At 38.6% G+C, this 15,870-nt stretch overlaps 2 protein-coding genes across 5 annotated transcripts in view; both read left to right on the top strand.

Moving 5' to 3' along the window:
- LOC113021322 (ephrin type-A receptor 6-like) overlaps positions 1 to 2,914 on the top strand; it is a 79,045-nt gene extending 76,131 nt beyond the window's left edge. For both annotated transcript variants that reach the window (XM_080293544.1, XM_026165941.2), the window contains 2 exons: positions 283 to 432; positions 2,105 to 2,914. In XM_080293544.1, coding sequence (XP_080149670.1) covers positions 283 to 432; positions 2,105 to 2,219 — 265 coding nt within the window. In that variant the 3' untranslated portion in view covers positions 2,220 to 2,914. The remainder of the gene's footprint in view (positions 1 to 282; positions 433 to 2,104) is intronic.
- Positions 2,915 to 4,962: 2,048 nt separating this feature from the next.
- arl6 (ARF like GTPase 6) lies at positions 4,963 to 13,816 on the top strand. Of its 3 annotated transcripts, none has more exons than XM_026165908.2 (8): positions 4,963 to 5,148; positions 6,045 to 6,198; positions 6,912 to 6,973; positions 7,129 to 7,197; positions 7,276 to 7,370; positions 7,559 to 7,688; positions 8,793 to 8,848; positions 12,664 to 13,816. In XM_026165908.2, exons 2-8 carry the CDS (start codon positions 6,079 to 6,081, stop codon positions 12,687 to 12,689), a joined length of 558 nt encoding a protein of 185 aa, XP_026021693.1. In that variant the 5' UTR covers positions 4,963 to 5,148; positions 6,045 to 6,078; the 3' UTR covers positions 12,690 to 13,816. The 3 variants fall into 3 exon arrangements, with proteins under 3 accessions (XP_026021693.1, XP_026021708.1, XP_026021699.1); XM_026165923.2 differs by lacking the exon at positions 4,963 to 5,148 and adding an exon at positions 5,252 to 5,363; XM_026165914.2 differs by lacking the exon at positions 4,963 to 5,148 and adding an exon at positions 5,763 to 5,886.
- Positions 13,817 to 15,870: the final 2,054 nt, after the last annotated feature.

The following is a 15,870-nucleotide window of genomic DNA, read 5'->3' as shown; positions in this document are numbered from 1 at the left end:
ATTCAGGATGCAGAATGGGTGCATTTAACTACACAGAAAGGAATGTCTAAGAATTATAGCTACATAATTACACTACTAAAATTATGAGGTTTGACATGTATTGCATATTACTGTAGCGTCCCAGTGCATCACATCATAAACCAATAAAAATGTTGAACCTGAAGGAAACTATCAGAAAAGAATAGGTAGGTAAAGGTATAATTTTGATTGACTGGTAATTCTTATGCATCTAAACTGTTTATTCAAAGAATATTTCCTGTGTTTTTCTCTTTGCCATATCAGTTTCGCTGACTCCCCAGACGACATGCCAGATTACCCTCTTTTCATCTCTATCGGCGACTGGCTCGACTCCATCAAAATGAGCCAGTATAAGAACAACTTTCTTGCAGCAGGATACACGACGCTGGATTCTATTTCAATCATGAGCATAGAGTGAGCAGAGCCAAATTATACAGAGAGCAGTTACACTATCAAAACGTACACTAAAAGGAAACTAAGTTGCATAAAACAAGCAGGAAATATTGACACTGTAAAAAACACGATTCAACTATTGAGTTTTGTCCAGTGCTGTGCAGCTGTTTTTTAAATATCCTATTTTTTATGCTGTGTGTGCCTGCTGGTTTAACCACAGCACGGTCAAGAAACTTGAACTGCAATACTGTGCTAAGTCTTAAATTTGCTAGGAAAACAGGAAATCGGTATAGGGAATTATTGGAATATGTAGTATGTAAAGTTTTTAAAAAAAAACTTGGAAGTCATATTGGTATGACTACCTTACCTATTCTTCAACACAACCTGAACTCTCTTAGGTAAGCTTACTTGTAAGTTCTTTAAGTAGTCTTCAGGAACAGTTCTCCAGGTTTTTTAAGGACTTTCAAAGCTCGTCTTTAGATGTTGGCTGCCTTTTGTTCTGTTTTCTATAAAGACGATCCCACACTGCTTCAATAATGTTAAAGTCTGGTCTCTGGGGAGGCCAATCCATCCATTATGTGTTTTTCTTTCCAGGAATGCTTTTACTTCATTGGCAGTGTGATTGGAATCATTGCCATGCGGAAAATGAAACTGTTGTCAATCGGATATTTTCTGGATGGCATTTTCTGTTTTCATGATTTCATTTGAAAACATCCCCAACACCACTGACTGAAATGCACCCAGAAACCATGACACAGGTTCCACCGTGTTTTACACAGGGTTGTACACACTTACTGTTGTGCCTCTCTGACCTCCTTCATAGATACTGATGCTGGTTTGTCCAAAAACTTCAAATGTGGATTCATCACTCAATCAGACCTACTGACACTGATACCTCAGGCTTTTCTCCTCCTTTCCCTTTGTTAAGAATGCTTCTTGACAGGCATCCTCATTTGAGACCACTTCTTTGCTTGTCTTTGCTGAATTTCTTTTTGCTGATTCTTAAGAAATTTACTTTCAGATAGTGTTCATCTACTGTGTAGAGGGTTTTTTTTAAGCCCTTTACTTCTTCTTTTGTACTCCACTTATCCAATTTCCTCTAATTTGTTAAGAACACACTGCATATTATGCAAAGATATGCCAGGTTTTCAGCTAATAGCACTTTGGGAATCATCTTTTTGGTACAAAAAAAGCTCATGTTTGACAAACTGTGTTGTCATTGACAATTTTTAGACTGAACTAAAGAAACTGTAACAAATTATTTGTTTTTGCGACATACAGGTAGTAACACAACACTAATTCAGGTGCTTTTTTATGTTTGTACAATTTGTCAGTGTAAACCACCTTAAAAAATAAAGGACTTCACTGAAAATGAGTGATAAAGCAGCCAGTCCAAAGACGAGCTTTGGAGAACTATTGCTCAAGACCACTTTAAAAATTACAATGACGTTTGCCTCCTTGGATGTAAATTATTAAGAAATGTTGGCTCAAGACTTTTACACAGTACTGTAAGCCAAGTTTTATTCACATATGCTGACTGTGTAACATAAACTACAACACTGCCACTATTGTGCTTTCACGTTAAATGTGGTCATTGTTAACACCGTCAACTTTTTGCTTGTTACAGTTTTGTGTTTTCCTTGTTGTAGAAAGTAGGTTTGCTGTTCTTATCTCTTCTCTCCTCTTTCTTCAGTGACATCAGACGTATTGGAGTCTGTTTGATTGGCCATCAGAGGAGAATCATAAGCAGCATACAGTCCCTTCGCCTGCAGCTTCACCACATTCAGCAGAGTGGCTTTCAAGTGTGAGCCCATTGCACAGAGTCAGACTGTGTGTACAAACTGAGCTGGAAACAAGTTCCTTGGCATCGTCATTCAACTAATTGCACAAAACACCAGACTCTTAGGTGTAGCAGGTACCACATGCTGCTCGTATGAGAGTGGTCTGCTGCTAGACCACATGTGGTCTAGTTAGCACACACATCATCATCTGGATCATTATCAATACAGCCTCCACAACAACCAACCTCTGGCGTTGGCCAAATGCGGTCTCTTTATTATCTCAGCAAATACTAGCATTCACTTGAATTTAGGACTTCTTTTCTCTAGTGTCTATTCAAGTGTTCACCAATACCTCTTCTCTTTCCAAGTGACAATCCAATGGTTTGTATTGACTTTGAATGGTCTAAAGTTTCTTACCTCATGACCAGAGAAGATGAGGACAGGAGAAATCATTTGGTGATGTGTGGTACAGTGTGTGACTTTAATAACTACCTTTCCAGCTGGTTTATGAAACACTTCACTTAAAAGAATAAAGATTGACCGGATGGTAAAATACAATCATGTTTTTTGAACTGAAGACCGCTGAATGTCAAAAGATTTTATAGAAATGTATGTTCTCTCTTCATGATGATGCAGTATGTCTTGTACAAAAAGTCTTGTGAAAATTGTATGTTTTATCCAGTATGTTGGTTCCTGAATAAACAACCCTATTTTAATACTTAGTTTTCTCTCAGACTTTAACCACCCCTGGCCTCAATCTCTACATACGCCACACATTTCATTAGGTACACTTTGCCAGTACAGGATTACACCTTAAGTCAACAAGGTGTTGGAAACATTTTGATATATGGAATAGAAGTTTTCTGAATAGCTGATGCAAAACAGGATGCTATTTACATCAATTTGGACTCTATCATGTTGCAACAGAAATCAAGACTAATCAATCCAGTTAACATCTATAAAAACTTTCTGCTTTTGGTGAACTGTAGTCTCAGTGGTGCTTTTCTGAACTGTAGCCTCCGTTTTCTGCTCTCAGCTGACAGGAGTAACAAAAGGTATGGTCTTGTGCTGCTGTAGCCCATCTGCTTCAAAGTTTTGATGTTTTGTGTGTTCAGAAATGCTCATCTACATACCTTGGTTGCAATGAGTGGTTATCTGAGTTACTATTGCCTTCCCAGCTGGTCAAAACAGTGTGCCCATTCTCTTCTGGCATCAGGAAGGCATTTCAGCCCGAAGAACTGGCTGGATCACTGGGTGTTTTCCGTATTATTGACGGTTCTTTGTAAACTCTAGAGATGACTGGGCAGGAAAATCAACAGTTTCTGAAATACACAGGCCAGCATGTCTGGCACCAAAAACCATGCCAAATCATGCTTCACTTAAATCATCTTTTTTCCTGATGCTCAGTGTGAACCTCAGCAGGTCTTATTCACCTGTACTGAGTTCCTGCTCTGTGACTAGCTGAGAAGATATTTGCCTTAACAAGCAGGTGAACAGGTATACCTAATGAAGTGGCAAGGGAGCCAATTTCAGACACTCGCGCGCACACACACACACACACACACACACACACACACACACACACACACACACACACACACACACACACACACACACACACACACACACAGATGTCCATAGATGCCATCTCTCACTCAAAAACAAGTTACCTTAATTGTCACTCAGAAGACTGACACATTTTCTGTGTCACTGTCAGGTGAGTTTGTCACATGGGTGCTTATCAAAGGTGCTAGGTGAAAGCCATGTCTGGCCAAAGTAGGTGTTCAGTATGTAGACAGTTTTAGATTCTGTGAGAAATGTTGTTTTTTTTATGGCTTACAGTCATTATTTTATATCAGAACTGTCTATAGGGATTTGCACTTAACAGTGAAAATATGTAGTTACACAATATTTTGGACAGTGAAGGTTAACATAAAAGTAGTTTGGTTCTCAGTATGTTAGTAATGTCTTGCTTATAAGACATCAGTAGATTAATTAAGACAAACAACAGACTATTGCTTCACTTTTAAAAATGTTTCTTATTTATGATAATTTCAGATTAATTGTTTCATGGTTGTATTTACTTTGATTGTGTTTTTGGTGTGTTTCGTTCCCTTATTCTAGATAATAGAATAACTTGTTTTGGAAAGTGGATACTGTCAGTAAAGATCAGTATGAACATGAGCAGGGGTGTCAAACACCTTTTTAATCGGGGTCACATACAGCCCACTTTGATCTTTAAGTGGGCTGGCCCAATGAAACTCCCCTTTCTGTCCATGTAAAGACAGTCAACTAAACATTTAAACCCTGAAATATTTAAACAGAAGCAAAAGAAGTACATTTCCAGCAGTATTAGTTTTCTTTACATGATAAATGTGTAAAAATACAGAAAAAGCTCATTCCCCAGACGGTTCTGTATTTACAATAGCCATAATGTATAATATATTTAAAAATCAAGGTATTTTTAATCATTTGATATTTATTTATTTTTTTGTCTTTTTGGAATTTTATCGATTACTTCACTACTTTAGTGTAGTGTGAATGGCAGTGGGGGAGGTCCATATCAATAGAGAAAGCTGTAAAACATATATACAGTAAAATACAGTTCAAAAATCTTCACATTTTCCAAAGCCTTCCAGTGGGCCTGATTTCAGTCTTTGCCGGGGTGAATCTGCCTTCTAGGCCTTATGTTTGACACACCTTGCGTGCCTAAAACCCGGCTGCTAAAGGTATCAGATTGGAAGTAAGTTTTGTTCTGCCCTGTAGGGGTCAGACTAGAGTCAATTCGGTGGTCTCCCAGCAACACAGTGTAAATAACTCAGTGGGTTTTTCAGCAGGTCATGGAGCTTAAGAGGCAAGCAGAGAAATGAATGCAAAAACGATTTAATATTAAGTAAAGTGAAGTAAAGGGAAGGGAAGGGCGACTCGAACGTAGGCACTCAAGCGAAAATTACAGGTAAAGTACATCTTCAATATACACTTTAGCACAGGATAATACAAGCTAACCATAGCTAAAGCATCACTAGCTGTCGTGGTAACTCAACGATGAACTATATTGCCTTGATGGCTGAGACTGTTCATTTAAATATCGAGTACCGCACTAGGCTTTAAAAGCCTACCGCGTTACGAGGGCTCGCTGATGTAAAGCTTGTGGAAAGAGGTTGGCTAAGGGTAACTAGCTTCAGTAACAACAAGAGATTAACGAAGTAGCAGTAGCGACTCAATTATATTCTAGAGCCCACTAAGCACGTTAGCTGAGGCTAACGATAACAAGGTTAAATGTTGTTGGGTTTGGCGAGGCATAAACACAAACGCTATTTCTTGGCGTTATGCCGTCCATCTGTTATTGCAGCAACTTGAGTGTGAATGCTAATTATGCAGCAGAAATGTGAACTTGTTCAGTTTTCGCTGTCCCTTTGGTGATCTCAGAGCTAACGATGAGTACTGTAACTATGCTAGCAATGAAATATGAAACGTTTCCCACACAGGACACGTTCCCATTCCCATAAAGTCTAGATTACTCATTATTTTTGTAGAAGTGGCTTAATGTTATCGAACAACAACAGATAACATTATGTCGCACAGCCCAGTTACCGTGTGATTACATTCGGGGTCACCAGGCTAAAGTATAACATTTAAAAGGGTTCCTAGGACTGACTTGTTTCTGATAGCCATTGCATGTGATTAGCAACAGGTGGGTGATCAGTGCGTGACCACAGCTTCTTTAGAGTTGCAGGTCCTCATGTTGTGAATTTTCCAGGACACGTGAAGTACCCTGTATAATCTCCAGCACTTGCTGTAAAGTATTGCTGTATTCTAAATCTTTCTGTGTTTATGTTATGTTACTTGAAGGTCATAAAGACAGCTGATGGTTGCTGAGTAGCCAATGGGGTTGTTTGACAAGTTGGCGGGTTGGCTGGGCTTAAAGAAGGAGGTGAACGTGCTGTGTCTCGGTCTGGACAACAGTGGAAAAACCACCATCATCAACAGACTGAAGCCCTCGAATGTAAGTCTTTCTAATACAAGAGATGTTGCATCACTCATCTTTATGTTGATAACGCTGATGAGAAAGGTGAAGGTGGGGTGTAAGGGGTGGAGATGGGTGTCAGGGGTGATTTATGACAGAAGGATACCAGCAATAGTAAAACGAAAGGTTTAGAAGATGGTAAATGGTAAATGGCCTGTATTTGTATAGCGCTTTACTAGTTCCTAAGGACCCCAAAGCGCTTTACACAACCAGTCATCCACCCATTCACACACACATTCACACACTGGTAGTCAGACTTGCTATGATATATGGTTTGGAGATGGGGGTACTGACAAAAAGACAGGAGGCACAGCTAAAGATGGGTTAGGGTTAGGGTGACTACATCAGAGGGACAGTACAGGTCAAGCGGTTCGGAGACAAAGTTAGGAAGGCAAGTCTGACATGCTTTGGACTTGTGCAGAAGAGGGATAGTGGATATACTGGAAAGAGGATGTTGAATGTGGAGTTGCCAGGCAGGAGGAAAAGTGAAAAACCACAGAGAAGATTTGTAGATGTAGTGAAGGGGGGCGTGCAGGGGGTTGGTATGACAGAGGAGGATGTCAAGGATAGGGTGAGATGTAGCCAATACAATGAGAAAAAGACAGTACTGTAGAGGGAATGTTGCTACTACTAAATACTGTGTTTTCCCCACCTGAAGCTGCTAATGAGAACATGGTGCCCTTCTTTTTCAGGCCCAGGTACAAGATATTGTCCCAACAATTGGCTTCAGCATAGAGAAGTTCAAGACATCCAGGTAGCTGCTGTGGTTTAATATTGAATTGAAACCCAGTAATAAAGTATTGTCATCCTTTACATTATTGAACATCTGTTACAGATTAATATATTTTATTGCTTGTCTCGTTATTTACATAAACTTCATACACATGTGATTTTCTTCTCTTCTTCTAGTCTTTCTTTCACAGTGTTTGACATGTCAGGTCAAGGCAGATACAGAAACCTTTGGGAACATTACTACAAGTGAGTGTGATCCCAAAACAGCCTTTGCAAGATTTTTGTTTTGATATACGTTAATTAATATCTCTCATCTCTTCCCAGGGAAGGCCAGGCTATCATATTTGTCATTGATAGCGCAGACAAACTGAGGATGGTAGTGGCCAAAGAAGAACTGGACACATTACTAAATCATCCTGGTAAGGATTTTTTTTTTTAGCCACTTGTTCACATATTTATTTTGTGTAAAATTAAATCAGGTTTAAAGGTTTCTTTTTTTTAATTGCCTTTTTAAATTTAGTTCCAAAATATTGTTCATTTATTTGAAGCTAATAACATTTCTAATTAACAGCACAACTCTGAAACTTTAATCTCTCTCTCCTTGCAGATATTAAACACCGGAGGATCCCCATTCTGTTCTTTGCTAATAAGATGGATATGAGGGATGCTCTGACTTCAGTTAAGGTCTCACAGCTGCTGTGTTTGGAGAACATCAAAGACAAACCCTGGCACATCTGGTACGAGCTTTTACTTTTATGTCATTGCCATTGAAGCAGTGTAGTTATTATAGACACAACAGCTACACTGCAGTCTGATGTGAGCATACCAGCACCATTCGCGGTTTTCCTGATGCATCACATTATACGACAGTCCATTTCAAGGGCAGAACAAGTTTTATTACACAGCATGCAAGTTTGTTTTTTGTTATTGTCTGGTGTACGATCATATTGAACTAAGATGCCCAAACTGTACTGATCACTTCCTCTCGGCGGAAGTCCAGGATATTAATACTGGGACATTTATATTGTATGACTGGAAATAGTTCTGATGAACATCTATTTTTCAGTTCAGTTTTATTTATACAGCACTAAATCACAACAACACTCGCCTCAAGGCGCTTTGTATTGTAAGGTAAAACCTACAATAATACATACAGAGAAAAACCCAACAATCATTTGACCCCCTATCAGCAAGCACTTTGGCGACAGTGGGAAGGAAAAACTCCCCTTTAACAGGAAGTAACCAGTTAGGATGATGGGAGGAAGACAGGATAAATCTGCCATCTGCCACAAGATGTCATATTAACCCAGCAAAAATATTTCTATCTCTTCACTGTTACACTAGAACATTTACTTCAGTGACCTGAGACTAAATTACTCTATTGATTGACACAAGCTCGTTAACACTTGACAATGAAAATGAATATTTTTTTATCCTTCACCAGAACAAAAAATATACGGAACCTTCTGCGATTTTATTCCTTTTTTTATGCTGGTTGCAGATAAGATATATTATACATCTTATTATATGTGTTATCTTCATATATTATGAATTATACAGTGTCACTTGGTGCACATTGTTAAATCTAAACATGGAAGAAAGAAATTAATTCCATGTTTTGTGCAAGTGACACCACACACAGCTAAGCATACTAAGAGTATCCCATGTTAAATCACAAGACTGACAAAAAACCCTAAATAGGGATTTGTTACACAGTGGTTAATGGATTTCTTTCGATTTGCCTTTGCACCCTCAGTATTAAGGATGTGGATTTGGCAAAGCAGTCACTTGAAGGTTTTCTGCTTTGTGCTTTTATCAGTGTGTATTTTGATATTTTTCAGTGCCACCAATGCTCTGACAGGAGACGGTTTACAGGAGGGAGTCGACTGGTTACAAGGTATAGTAGGAATGAATATACATGAAAATGGGAAAAGTGGACATCCACTAGTGAGGTCATCTCACAGTGTAGTTCACTGTTAACCATTAGAGTACATATTACATACATTTTAAATGACTTTCAAGATTTATACAGTTAGTTTTTTTGTTTTTTTTTTAACACGCGTATTTTTCTGTCTATAAGGCGCACTTAAAATCCTTTAATTTTCTCAAAAACCAACAGTACAGTACAGTACCGAAGTCGGGAGCATTGCGGAGTAATCAGGGTCCAAACTCCGCTTCAGGTCCCCAAGGTCAAACGATCACTGCGGCATTAAAAACTGTCTAAATTCTTTCATCTTTAATAAAATGATCAGTGTTATTGCTTTACCAGGTGTAACAATTAAGTTTAACATCTAGGCATCCATGAAAACAGAATTTATTATATTTTAACGGAGATGGAAGTTAACAGGAAGTTAACAGGAAGTTAGCTTGCTAGTTTCCACCTAAATATGATATAGCATGTTCTGACTGAGAGATTTCTGAAAAAAATTAAAACGTACAGCTCTGCTATCACTTCCAACATAAATGAAGACAGAAAACTAAACAGCAGTGACTTCTGTAGTTGTTACTAAAGTTGAACTAGCTGGTTTATAATGATGTGCTACGTGATCGCTAGCGACACAGCTAGGTTTGCATAACATAAACACAGTGAAGCTGGAGGATGAATGCTAACTTTTTCCACTTGATAAAAGTTAACAAGAACGTTCCTGATGGTTAGAGACAAATGCAGTCGCATGGCAGGATGCTGTAAACGGACCGAACTTCAGTCAGGAGAACAACTGAGATAATCCATCCACAATATAAAGTCGGTTATTAATATACTGCAACAACATGGGAATAGAGCATGTTGTTGCAGTATATTAATAATACAGGCCGTACCGAAGTGGAGGAAGCAAGAAGAATGAGTTGAATAAAGTTTGACTTATCAGACTGTTTTGTTTCACTTAATACACCTTATAATCTGGTGCACCTTATGGTCTGAAAAATATGGTAACCCCATAATTCAGCCACGTGTAAAACTACGCTTAGCAGGAGTAACTTGAAGTAAACCTTTTCTTTATGACTTTATCGGCCTTTCACATGAAGGAGGAAATTCCAGTCCACTTTTGGTTCACTCTTCTTTACAGTGTTGTTTTGGTTCATTGAGGTTTGCTTGCATTTTATGCACAGCTCTCTTAAGGTCTCAATAGATTCTTTTCTTTTTCAGCCGTTCTGTTGTAGATTTGCTGCTGTGCTTGGGATTATTGTCTTGCTGCATGATGCAATTTCAGCCAAGCTTTAGTTTTTTTACAGATGGTTTCCTCTGTAAACTTTGATATAGAGAGGCGTTCATGGTCAACTTAGTGACTGCCAGGTGCCAAGGTATCGTAGCTGCAAAACCAGCCTAAATCATCATCACCGTGCTTGAAAGTTGGTATGAGGTTTTTGTGCTAATATGCTGTGTTTTGGTTTTCAGCAAACATTGCGCTGTGCATTATTGCCAAACACCTCTATTCTGGACTGATATGTCCAAAGGACATTGTTCCAGAAGTTTGCAATTTTCTATTTAGACAGAATAGGCTTTTTCCTGGGAACCCTTCTAAGGAATCCATACTTGTTCAGTCTTTTTCAAATTTTACTGTTGAACTTTAACATTTAGTATACTAAGGCCTGTAGCATCTGAGATGTAACTCTGACCTTTGTGTGAATTTACTGGGAGATCCACTGCTGTTAACGCACAACAACTGCCAAAAACTTCTGTGTTTATAGTGGTGCTCGCACTTGCTGATCATCAATTAATCAAGTGTATTTGATAGCAGCACCAGGCTGCCTCTTATCCTCTTAATTCTAACGGAAGCAGTAAGGGTGCACTTAGGCTGCGTTCACACTGCAGGCGAAGGCGCATCAAATCTGACTTTTTTGACCCTATGCGACCCATATCCAATCATGGTATGTGTCACGGGGGTGGAACGGACTCAGGCGCAGACTGAGGTAGCACAGTTCAACGACACTTTATTAATCACACTGGTGCGCTATATACACGTGAAGGGAGGGGGGAAACACCAGGGTCCCAAGGATCAATAGGCTGGGGAGACACACTTCTTCGCACTCGCTCTGCTCCTCGTCCAAACAGTCTCCACACAAGCAGCTCAGCTCACTTTCCTACTCACGGGGTCCAGGGGTCACAAAAGGGCTGATCCAGGTAAACCTGTTTACACAGACGAGGGTAAGTCGAAGGCAAACACGGGAACAGTAGAATCGCAAGGAAGCCAGGCAATACTAACGAGAGTTACTCAATATTCCAGCGACGAATAGCTCAGAGCCCCAGCCTTAAAAGCCAGAGAACTGCAATTCGCTTGAGATCAGCTGCAGGTGCGTGGGCCAAGGGCAGGAGCCCAATCAGAGCTCCGCCCAGGCAGACAGGTAGGAGAGAGAGAGAGCGAGAGAAAAACAACAAACACTTGTGGCCACACTGGGCTGGCCGGGGAGGCACAGGGACCATGACAGTATGACAGTGTGAACGGCACAAATCCGATATTTTCAAATCCGATCTGGGTCACTTTTGTATGTGGTACTGAATCCGATACATGTCTGATGTTTCAGAAAGCGACTGCTGTTTGAACGGTCATGTCGCATTAAATTCGTCTTTTACATCACTGACACAAGACAGACGCCAATTATCAGCTCCAGAGAAGACATCGTGAACACTTCCTGGCCATCCAGTGTAGATGTCAGTGAAACTGTTGGAAAAACAACGTTGGAGAAACGTGAACATTTTATTTGTACTGTATAATCTGCAGATTCTTACAGAAATCTGCAACTATCCTTTGAAGCACCGCTCCTCTCTAAAACAGCAATAAGGATAATTATTAGGCCATATCTAAATAACAAAATAACCTTATAATTTAAAGCAAAATTGGGAAACAAAGTCCAAAACAGTCAAACAATACTGTTTGGTCTGGGTCTAAACAGAGCGCATTTTGTGTGACGTCTTCTTTAGCGCATGCGGGCCGCTTTGAGGGTTCACACTAGAGCGCGTTTACTGTCACATTTTATTTGTAGTGTGAAGAAGCAGACAAAAAATCGGATTTGATCAAAAAATCGGAATTGAGCATTAAGACCTGCAGTGTGAACGTAGCCTTAGTTCTTCACATGACTGCATACAGTCCTAAGAAAACTGTCTTGTTCACACGACTAGTTGATAATCTTATTTTTTCATGCCTTTTTTGGAAAATTTTCAAATATCTTTTTGTTCAGCATATCAGAATGGTCATGCGTTTTATGTCATTGAGCAAAGCACAGTGTGTTCTGCATCGTCATATTATTTTTCTTTTTTTTAACATTTAATGCTCTCGCTAAAATCCTGCCATAGATCAAATTATGCAGTGAGTACTAAATGCTGTGTTGTCTTATTGTTATGCTGTCTAGTAGATTTTATTCAAAATTAGTTCTACCTTACTGATTTACTGTCAGTGTGCCTTGGTTAGTGGAGAATAGGATTATTTGGGTGTAACAGTGAACCATGCCTAGATGTGTACCCTTTCCTATATCCTTAATAATGATGTCAGATTCATAAAGGAATGCTCTGCTCTGACCATTATCGCTTAATTATCGAGTCGTCAGTTTAACGTGGAGTCAGAAGGTTCATAGAATCAATGTTACTGCAGCATATGCCATTTTCTCCACAGACGACTTGGTCAGTATTCTGGTTTCCTGCATCATAAGTGATAGCAGTGCATAAATGAAACCTGTGCTGTATATTCCTTCTTAACCATACTTCTCACTTTTTTCCAGATCAAATCAAAACAATGCGAACATGAGGGCGTGAAGGGGCATCGGCCAGAAGTCGCAGTCTAGTCTTTTATTTGTACCAAAATTCAATGTTCAGAATGGGTTTTTGTTTTTTTTCATTAATGCATTTTTGTCAGTCGAAAAAACTTGGTATCAGTAAAAAAATGTAAAGAATGAATTGACTGTGAGGAAAAGGTCAGTGAGAAATCTGTGACTGAAGACATGGCAAAGTGCTCATGTTTAAAATTCCTCATGGACGTTTTGAAAGGAAAAATAATATTTAAAGCATTCTCTCACTGAAGAAGTCTGTTTCCATTTATCTCATCCCTTATTGTGTCCTTTTCCCCACTGACTCACGATTCATTTCCACTGCGCCATTACAGCAGGAGATAAATGCTGTGCTCTGAAATTTTATGGACGCTTTTTGAGAGCCTCCATATATCACACAAATTTCTAAAAGTCAAACAATTTTGGGAAATAAGTGAAAGATTTTTTTTCCCACCTCTGACATATGCCAAATGCTCTCTTATTTTCAACTTTTTGTGTTTCTCAGGGCCACTGAGGATACATTTCAATCTATTGCTCTCATATATATCTTCAGCATAGGCAAATCTTCTGCTGTTTGTGTCGTTAATACCAAATATTTTCACGTATTCCAGTGCGTCGCCTTTTTTCAAGTTTGCATAGAGGGCCATTTCACTGCCGCATTAAAAGAAAACAGCAACAGCTGTTACCTTATTGCAGCTAACATCACATGCAGCTCTGCTTTGTGTTTGATAACCATTGTTCCAGTTGTAGTCGAAGTGACAAAATTGTAAAATAAGTCGTGTGTATTTTTGTTCATGGGTAACAGTAACTGTAGGGTCTAGAGATCAGTTACCGAGCTGTAAAATGATTTTCATACACGATTGTAATGCTAGCCTGTAATGTTTGTTTGAAAGTATTTTAACGTTTTCCTTTTTTTGCCTTATTTCATTGCTGAAAGGAAAATGTATCAAACATTGTGCTTCTTAGAATTGACTGATGGTACTTGTGATCAGAAGGCAGACCAGCTAAACAAAACATCTGCTCAGTCTGCACCAAGTCAAGAACCCAAGCTTTTTGTCCTGTGCTTTAGCTGGCTGAAAGCTTGCATTAAAAACAAGTACAGATCTGACTGTGTGGTTGCATTTTTGGGGGTTTGTGGGTGTGTTTGTCAGGATCCATCCCCTAATTGAGCTTTAAATTAAAAATGAATCATTTTCAGTGTTTTGGGTGCTTTCAGGGTACAAATCCCAAATATTGTTTTGTTCACTGCACAGTCTGGAGTTCTGCTTTTCCTCTATAAATTGTAATTATACAGGTGTTACGTACTGCAGAAAATATTCTTTGCATTATCCAATGAAAGAAATGAAAGGAATTGTAAGCTTTCTGTGGTTGACAATATCAAACAGCTGTGAATGTGAATGCAAATTTAATCCTGTGAGTTGTAAATAAATAACAGAAAACATCACAGACAGATTTGATATGAAGCAAGCAGAACCGACCTCATTTGATCACTTTAGCTTACAGAAAAGGACAGCAAGCTGAAACAAGCTTGTTGACATCAGGAGCTTAATAATCTATGACCAGTGATGTTTTTCACTGCACAGAGTTGGTGTATGTGTAACTTTCAGCCCACTTAGTCTCCACAGACACTGAGTACTGGTTCATGTTAGCTGTAAGGACATTACATTGAATTGCTACTTTATAGTGATGGTTAAAAAAAAGTGCACTACCTTCAATTTTAAGGTTTCATGTATCGGCACATAAAATTAAAAATAATCACAATATAATTATTTAAATACAACTGCAGATGACTTATAAAACATGACTTTTTACACCATCTAATTTTTTAATTTGGCAAAAATGAAGCAAAAGCAGCGTGTCAACAACTAAATACACACTGACTCAGCTTGTAGAACCACGTGTAGCAGAATAACTTGATGTTATCGTTTTCTGTGCAACTTTATTGCGACTTTACAGACTGTCAAACCTCTGCTTGCATAGAGGCGCGCACACTTAATAAATAATAATATGTAATATGTCATGTTCATCTCAGGTTGTATTAATCTTGTTTCAAGACCTGGTTAAGGACAGGATTTTGTCAAGTTCTGATAAACCTTAGAAATGGAAGATAGAATACTTATTTTTAACCTTGACTGTTTATTTTTATAAGTTTGGTCAACTCTTCAAATTCTCCAAAGGCCTGCATATTTTCTAAACAAGCAGATGTTCCCTGAGAGATCAAGTTTCTTATTCACCAGACTGTGATTCAAACTCAGACTTCTTAGATCCTCCCAACAAGCTGTGTGTCTCACAGAAGCTCTGTTTATTTATTTTTTTATTATCTTTTGTATCTATGTGCTAACTTTCAAAGAATGCATTTTGTGGAGAAAAAAATTGTTTCATGTTTTGGAAATTGATGGATGTTTCATATGGAAAATCCTCTCTACACATCTCTGTGAATCTTTGACTTCCTTAGCGCTTGATTTTCCTCTCAGACATCTTGAGCTCTGCCAGCAACAGCTGCTCATTAAACCTCCACTCCTTGGGCCCTGACCAATTTACTTTCTTTAAACATAAACATTCATTCATGACAATTATTAGGCTTGCTCTTATTATGCTATATATCACACCTGATCTGTTTTAGGTAACAATATTATTAGGAATGTGTATGTAATGAGACTTCAACCATTAAACAAAATGTAGAGTCTTAGCTTCAGTGTTTAGCTTGAAAATGTATCGGGGTTGTGTCCCAGCCATCTGTGAAACATGTCGTTAGAAAGCTTTCCAGCTGTCTGCCGGATGTTTTAGCTTTTGGCATCAATATTGATTAGAATCAAGTTAGATGTCAACAAAAAAAACATACTTTTAATTCAGCCATCATACAAGTACTCAGCTTTTCACATGCTCCTGTGATATATTGTCGCCGTAATTTGGCCTTTAAACAAACCGTATTTGACTGTGTTTTGCAGAATTAACCGTATATTGAAAAGCCATGTTAGACTCCCTTGTTACTCTTAGACTGGGTAAGTTCCAAAGTCATATTACTAATGTCTAACTCTGTTTTGTTGACCGTATGATTTAATCAAATGAAATAAAAGAGCTCAAAGAGAAATCATGGAATAACAGCTGATATAAATATTAACTTTATGATAATTAAAAGGAAGTAGCAATCATACATATCAG

Source organism: Astatotilapia calliptera, chromosome 1 (assembly GCF_964374335.1).
Source record: "Astatotilapia calliptera chromosome 1, fAstCal68.1, whole genome shotgun sequence".
Classification (NCBI taxonomy): Eukaryota; Metazoa; Chordata; class Actinopteri; order Cichliformes; family Cichlidae; genus Astatotilapia; species Astatotilapia calliptera.
This window is presented reverse-complemented; position numbering and strand designations above follow the sequence as displayed.

Bases quoted from the DNA above. Each gene is read 5' to 3' on its own strand.
- arl6 (XM_026165908.2), top strand. From the start codon at position 6,079: ATGGGGTTGTTTGACAAGTTGGCGGGTTGGCTGGGCTTAAAGAAGGAG. The intron at 6,974-7,128 runs GTAGCTGCTGTG...CTCTTCTTCTAG, and splicing joins GAGAAGTTCAAGACATCCAG to TCTTTCTTTCACAGTGTTTG. The intron at 7,689-8,792 runs GTACGAGCTTTT...GATATTTTTCAG, and splicing joins GACAAACCCTGGCACATCTG to TGCCACCAATGCTCTGACAG.